The 8,066-nt window shown below is 32.9% G+C and overlaps 1 protein-coding gene across 3 annotated transcripts in view; it reads left to right on the forward strand.

The window, feature by feature from the left end:
• Positions 1-7,760, forward strand: part of FBXO8 (F-box protein 8) — a 61,677-nt gene extending 53,917 nt beyond the window's left edge. For all 3 annotated transcript variants that reach the window (XM_081269224.1, XM_081269226.1, XM_081269225.1), the window contains one exon: positions 1,095-7,760. In XM_081269224.1, coding sequence (XP_081125350.1) covers positions 1,095-1,282 — 188 coding nt within the window. In that variant the 3' untranslated portion in view covers positions 1,283-7,760. The remainder of the gene's footprint in view (positions 1-1,094) is intronic.
• Positions 7,761-8,066: the final 306 nt, after the last annotated feature.

Here is an 8,066-nt window from a genome sequence, read left to right on the forward strand (position 1 = left end):
TATTAATTTCATAATCCTATAAATTGTTAACATTTTATTTTTAATGCCAAGTAGTCATTAAAATGCTTTCATATTAAACTAGGTTTTTGTAAAGCACTCTGTAAATAAATATGTTTCTTTTTAATGAGCAGGAAAATATGCTCTTAGTGCAAATTTTTATATGAATTTTGATTCATAGTACACAAATAGTTGGATATAAATAACATAATACACATATTCAAATAGTTATATAATTGTAAATAACCTGAATGTTTATATCAATAAGATATACACAATAGGATTGTGAGATGGGATATCAATAGGATTGTAATGGCTACTGTGGTGCCATGAAAAACAGTGAGAAGATTCTATATGTCAAATTAAAGAAAGCCGTTACAATGTACTGTGTGAAAAAAAGCAAAAGCAAATTCTAAAGCAATACTTAGTATATATAGGCATTTTAAAATCTCTACATAGTTGTTGCCTCTGAAAGTGTAGCTTGGTAGGTGAAAGCATTTGAAAGCAAAAATGAAAATAAAGCTAATTCTGAAATTCTTAAATCTAGAATGAGGACTGGGGTTGTGGCTCAGTGATAGAGTGCTCGCCTAGCATGCATGAGGCACTGGGTTCGATTCTGAGCACCACATAAAAGTAAAATAAAGATACTGTGTCCACCTAAAATTAAAAAAAAAAATGTATAATGAATTTTTTACTATAAACTCCTAAACTATTTAAAGTTCTTCTGAATTGAAAAAAAAAATACTTAATGAGGGCTAAGATTATAGCTCAGTAGTATAGCACTTGCCTAGAATGTATGAGGCCCTGGGTTCAGTCATTTGCGGGGTTGGGAGGAAGGGAGGAAATGCTTCCTGAATTTCCATTCAGACTGGAGGATAACTGTCCTGGTTTGCCCAGTCCTGAGGAATTTCCCAGGTCTTTTAGTGCTGAACTAGAAAAAGAGCAAAACTAGGCAAACTGGGAGGAGTTGGTCATCCTGTTTAGTTGTATACTAATCTTGAGCTCTTAAAATTATGAACATTTGCCCTTATGTAAAACCTTTGGGATAATATTTTTTATACTAGCAAATAATTCAAAGTGTTTCTTTTTCCTTACAGATGCTGTTTATGTACTGTGCTACTCTTTGATTCTACTTTCCATTGACCTCACTAGCCCTCATGTGAAGAATAAGATGTCAAAAAGAGAATTTATTAGAAATACTCGTCGTGCTGCTCAAAACATTAGTGAAGATTTTGTAGGGCACCTTTATGACAACATCTACCTTATTGGCCATGTGGCTGCATAAAAGCACAATTACTAGGACTTCAACTTTCTACTTCAGACTAAAAGCTACCCAAGGACTTATTTAGCAAATATGGGGGTTTCATCAGTGCTGGCCCTTCTAGCCTCTGTATACAATCAAGCTTGAGTATACAACCTCTTTTTCTTTCACTATTTTCTTTTTTAGTAATTTCCTTGGAGAACTAAGTAACTTTGGAGAATTTTTCTTAATTTTGCTTATTATGTTTTGCACAAAGCACAGCCATTGTCTAACACAACTGTTGAAAGAATGTTAAACTGACACACATTATACTCTATAAGATGGTGTATTTGTGCAGTAGATTTGCCTGAAAAACTTTATCCATTTACATTCTTTTTTAAGATTCCATATAATGTGTACATATTTAACTAAAGAGATTTATAATCATAATTATTTTATTGTAAAGATTTTAACTAAAGTTTTTTTTCCTTTTCTCTCAAACTGGGTTCTGAAATTTATTTGGTTCTTATCTGAGAATATTGTTGTCTTTGTAAAAGTAGTATCTGACGTCAAATGGAAACCAATACCAGCTATCCTTGTCTTTGGACTTCCAAGAGTGTTGGTTTGTTACTATATTACTATGCAAAACTCATACTTACTTGTATAATATAAATTTATCATTTGATTCTTCATTTTAAAACTTCTGAGTTAGTTCTCAGTAAGTCCTTTAAACCACTTAATATTTAAAAATGTGTCTGAATTTAACATCTACACTTATCAGAACAGAATACATGTTATTAGAACTCTGATAAATCTCTGCTTACTTGTAGCTGAACTAATCACACTTTACTCTTTTCCTAATCTTGATAATCTCTGTTCAGAATTCATTGAGAAAGGGATATTGTGACGATGGTATATAGTCTTTGTTCATTCATTTAGTAAATATTCATCAAGGGACTTCCATGTGCTAAGCACTGTACTAGGTATTAGTAATACCTAGACATCAGCTCTGCATTCACAGGTGTTACATCATTGGATAAACCCTACTAAATGGAGAGCAAATGTATTCAGTGTGTCTTAATTAATAATTATTTAGTGGTTAAAGAGTGTTGGATTTACACAGCATTGGATTGATAGAGAATATTGTATTTATATAGTAAGTTAAACAATAAAAGGTTTGGAGTGACAGAGAATATGATGGTAGAGCTGCTAGCTTGAGGTAAGGGAGTTGGAGTAGAGACTTCTTATTAGAAGTGTAGAATCCTGGCTTCCTTTCAGATCTGACCCTAAATCCATAGAGATTTAATGTCAAAAGAACTTTTAAACTGATACAAAACAATGTCTAGATTCTGAATAAAATAAGTAATGTTTACATGTATATAATTTTGAATTCCATTACAAAATAATTCTAATTTGTAAAGTTCAAACTAATTTATTAAGCTTCAAAAGACAAAGAACAGTGGTAATGTATTTTATTTTTGTTTCTATGTTCCAGTGCGTGGCACATAGACCTCTCTGTCTACTTCTTTCCCCCCCCCCACACCCATCCCTCTTAATTGTCATCTTTTTAAATTTCACTCTCTCTTTTCTTTTTAATAGCTCCCACTTCCCAATTTATTCCCCTTTTATCAGTCTTATTTTCTACTACGGTCTGATTATAAATGTGGATTAGCAATACCTTTTTCAACATTTTCTTATGGAAATGTTCAAACATATAGAAACATTGACATATTTTACAGAGAATGCCTATATACATGTCACCTGGATTCTACAATTTAAATTTTACTATATTTATTTTATTGCATATTTATCCATCCCTCTTTCCATTAGTGAATCTATTTTATTAGTTTGGTACAGGTTAAAGTAAGTTTCAAACATCAATATACTTCATTTATAAAGACTTAAGCTTGCATATCTTTAATTAAAAGTCTATTTTTTTAGCTTTTTTCCTTTGAGGTAAAACTTACATTCAGTGAAATGAAGATATATCATGCATACTGATCACTGAAACCTCACAAAAACATGTACCTGTGCAAACCAAACCAATGTGACCATAGAGACCCATTTATGCCGTCCTCCCATCCACTACCTTATTCTTGTCATATATAACATACAGTATGTTATATGTTATAATTTTCCTTGAACAAGCATATACACTTTAAATAAATTTTTAAAAAATACTCTTTAATACTTACCCAGATTATCATTTCTGCTACTCATTCTTTTCTGATGATCCAAGTTTTCTTGCAATATCATTCCTTTCAAAATGAAAAACTGTCTGATTTCTATTTCAGTTCATGTCTGCTGAAAATTATCATAGTGTTCTTTTATCTGAAAATGTCTGATTTTTTTATGAAGAGTTTTTGGCTGAATATTTCTGGGTTGACATTTTTCCCCTTTAAAGATATTATTTCATTATGTTCTCACCTCTTATTTCTGATAAGAAGGCAGTAGTGTTCAAATTGTTTTGCTGATGTACGATATTATTTTCCTCTGAGTGTTTTATTTCATGCAATATTTTTTTAGCTTCGTATAGTCTCAGGTTTTTGAGGCTCTATAGATTTTTTTCCAATCTTTTATTCCTCATGTGGTTTTTTTTCTCTTTATCTGTATTCCAGTTTACTAATTTTTATATACTTGTTCGTTTTTTAAGCCTCCAATAAACATTTTTCTTTAAATTGCTACACTTTTTCAGTTCTATAAATTCCCTTTAGCTTTTATAACTTATAATTGCCTTCAGCTTTTATGACTTCTATCTCACTGCCAAGATTTCTTATCTTTTTTCATTCATTACAAGCACATTTTCCCTTACATCCTTGAGCATAGTTAGAAAAGCTGCTTTAAAATACTTGTCTGTTTATTCCAATATCCTGGATCATATCAGTGCTAGTATTCTTTGGTTTCCTTTTCTTTTGAGAATGGGTTTACATTTTTCTGTTTCTTTATGCTGAATAACTTAGACTATGTTCTGGACATGGTAAATAAGATGTAATAGAAGCCCTGGGTTCTGATTTGTTTCCCCAGATCCTTTTTCCCCCCCAAACAAATAGGCAGTTAACTTGACTAAACTTCCAGCTGTAAACTGTGGCTCCCCCATAGTTGAAGGCAGGTCAAATTTCAGTTCATTTCTTTAATAAGGCAGCTCTATTTAGAGTCTGTTCTGTGCCTGCATGCTTCAGGGATCAGCCAGAATTGGGGGCAAAGTCCATACTTAGGATCTGAGACTCTCACTGGTTCTTTCCTTGCCAGGCTTTCCCTCTGCATTTTCCAGCAACAGCCATTACCCCAAACCCTAGCCTGTGGTTCTTCACATCAATAAAACTATAGGTTCCACATGATGCAGAGTAGGACTGCCTTTGGGCTAATTATCAAAATGGGAAGCTCACCCAATGCTATGTTCTCTGCTACCTAAAATGATATTCTCTGTAGGATCAGCTTGCTTTGGGTTGCTTTCTACTACTTTCAAGTCATTGAATTTTATATTTTGCCCTGAGTTGGTAGTTTTATCTGTTGGAAGGTTGAAAGAGCTATTTGGCTATCACTTAAAGTTAAACCGTCTCTAATTGAGTAGTATTCCTTTTATGGTTAATGATTAGGGATTCATTCCTCATTCTTTTTAAAATAGGCGATTAAAAATTTTTAACATGATCCACCTATGAAGACCCTTAATAATAAAAAACACGTACTAAATTAAGCATTCAGTGTTTCCCTGTATGGGTTCTATTATTTTTGAAGGAAGGTTAGTCTTCATCATGGGAAGAATTTTGTATTATATATAATGTCACATACAGTATGGGGCATAACCATGCTTGGATCTTGCCTACTAGATGCCACTAGTCTCCCCCAATCATTATGATATACAAATAATGTTCCTATATATTCAGGTATCTGCTGGGGAACAAATTACCTATAAGTGAGAACTGTATCTTCTTTCAGATTTAACATTTATATCTTTCTAAAACAAATCATCTTGATGATACTTCAAAGTCCCCTTTTGCCCTGAAAAACTAAGTGTAACCTCCTTAAGACTTTTCACAATCATTTAAGACTTTTCACAATCAGGCCTCAGCTTATCTTTAAAGCTTCATCTCTAATAACATTCCTCAACTATGGTTTGATCTTCCTTTGCCTTTTATAAGCTCTCTTTCTCTGATACATTTTTCTTACCTATGTATATAGTGTTCCTCTGCTAATCATCTGAGAGTCATCTCAAATGTAATTTCTTTATCAAAGCTCTCAAACTGTTTTACACACCACTAATGTTAATTGCTTCTTCCTCTGTAAACTGGTGCTTTGTACATATCTTTATTATAGTAGTTATACTATTATTTTCTACATGTCCAACTTTTTCATCAAACATGATCTTAAGACTAGACTGCTCCCAACCACTCAGGTTCTATTTCAAGATCTGAATTAGAAAAGTGGTAGAGGATGTTAGAGAGAAGTAATAAATTTGGAAATTGATAGGAGTGGTGATTTTAGAAAAAGATTTGTAATCTGACTGCCTGGTTGTTCTGTTATGAATGGTAGCTCCTAGGAGAAGCAACAGGTGGAGTAAAATGGAAAAGATTATCCCAATTTTTGCATATTTTTAACTTCAAAGAATGAATAGAGCTTTCATTGCAGCCAGAAATAGGACTAGGGTTAAAAGTAAATAGAGCTGGATATTTAAGTTGGAGTTCACATTACTATTAAAAGCATATTAAGTGATACATGGAAAAGATAACGTCTCTTCAAGTATGGAGTATAAAAAGAAATAATTGGGAATATATTATTTTAGGTTTGGGTAGAGAGAAAAAAAAGGAGTCAGAAAAGAGGGTTCATCAAAGCACTAAAGAAGAACAGTATCCCAATGACTAAAGAAAGAAATTGTCAAGAAGGGTGCTGATCTTTACTTTTACTGCAGCCCAAGGAAGTTTTTCCCATCTATACTCTGCCTTCTTGAGTCTATCTTGCCACCTGGGACTAAATTCTTTAAGGCTAGAAAATCATCATACTGCTAATGGCTTTTATATGGTTCTTGGGCAAATATTCCCTTACCCGGTGTGTAATCTGAGCTCTGCCGAAACCCACAAAAGTGCTTAGGCCTGTCTACACCTTCCTTCCCCAATAAGGGTTGTGTTGTTTCAAGCCCAGAATGCACTATGCCAATTGGGTACTTTTGGTGAATACTTCCCACACAGTCACTGGTTATGTTTTCTAAGATACAGATCATATTTTGAAAGTGAAAAGGAGAGAAAGGGAAAGGAAGGAAGGAGAAAGGGGAAGGAAAGGGTGAAAAAAAGGAAAGAAAAGAATACAGAAGGAAAGAAAAGGAGAAAAAGGAGGAGAGGGCAGAGAAGAAAAAAAAAAACAATACTTGAATCCTTTAGAGCCTCCTCGAAATTTGTCATCAGGATTTTTCCAGAGTTTACTCTGGTGAAACTAACACTCTAATCATAATGAATGCTGTATTTTCACCTTTTTACTCCGTTTGGGAAACTGTTAAATCCTCCTTCATATTTACCTGTTGAAATGCTATTTGTCCTTCAATGTTCCCAGATTCTGTTCCCTCCAGGACAGCTTTCTCAGTTTTCGCAGATGGAAATTTAATTCTTATGTCTCATTCAGTTCCTAACATAGACATTTCCCCAGAGCAGTTTCTTGATTTATTTTAGCTCTGGTTCAGTTCCTGTATAAGCATATAGAAAGATGGTTTTACTAGTTCCACTTTACAAAACACATTAAGATTTTTCAGGTGTACACAATTTATAAGTTGTTAACTTTAAAATTTTTTTTAAGACAGATTCAACCTGTGTGTTATTCTAAGCATAAATTCATCTCTCTAGTACCTCCAAATTTAAATATCTGGATAAGTTACTGTTTCTTTAAGATTGTCTCCCTTTTTTAACTTCAAGAATTTAAGTCTTTGATCTTGTTAATTTTCGTAATTTTTCTTTCCAATTTTTGGCAATATTATGAATATCAATGAATACAAAGCTAATGAAAGTTGACTTGCTCAGTTGTAATATTTAAAATAACAACCTATTTATTCTAATTGGAGCTTGTTTTCCACTGCCTAAAGTGGTTTTTTGCTTAAATATTCTCATTAATACAACTACCTACAATTTCTTTTCAAGCATTCATAAATAAATTGAGCCTCTTTTAGGGAGCCATCTTAAGAAAATAATAAAAATAGGGAAAAGGGAGTGTGTATGTTCCTGATCACATTCTTATATTTTTAAAGGAAAAAAATAGATGGAAACACCTGGAATCCCCCAAATTGGGAAATAACATTTGTAAGAAATAACATATATTTGACTATATACCCAGCACTATATTAGGGACTGATCAGGTAGATCAAAATACATTCTCATGATGTATTACAATGAAGCCATGATGTCTCTGAATAATATGAAAAACCACTTATAAATATTAAAAGATATGAAATTATATGTGTACATACATGTGTAGATACACACATTACAATAACCTTATAAAATAAGGCAAAATCATGAATGGAAAGAAGAGACTGGAATAAAATATACGAAAATATAATGGATTTTTTCTTATTTCCTCTTTAAAATCCTACTAAGGGTAATATGTATATGTATGAGAGAGAGAAAGCGCACACGAGAGCAAGCACATATACACATGTATGTGCATGTGTATATATACACGTGTGTGTGTGTGTGTGTGTGTGTGTGTGTGTTTTGAACTCAGGGTCATGTTATCACTGACCTCTATTGCCAATGCTTTTCATATTTTTTCTTTTAAGATAATGTCTAGCTAAGTTACCAAGGCTGGCCTCAAACTTATAATCCTCCAGGCTCAGCCTCCCAAGTTGCTA

Source organism: Spermophilus citellus (assembly GCF_964194105.1).
Source record: "Spermophilus citellus genome assembly, chromosome: 16".
Classification (NCBI taxonomy): domain Eukaryota; kingdom Metazoa; phylum Chordata; class Mammalia; order Rodentia; family Sciuridae; genus Spermophilus; species Spermophilus citellus.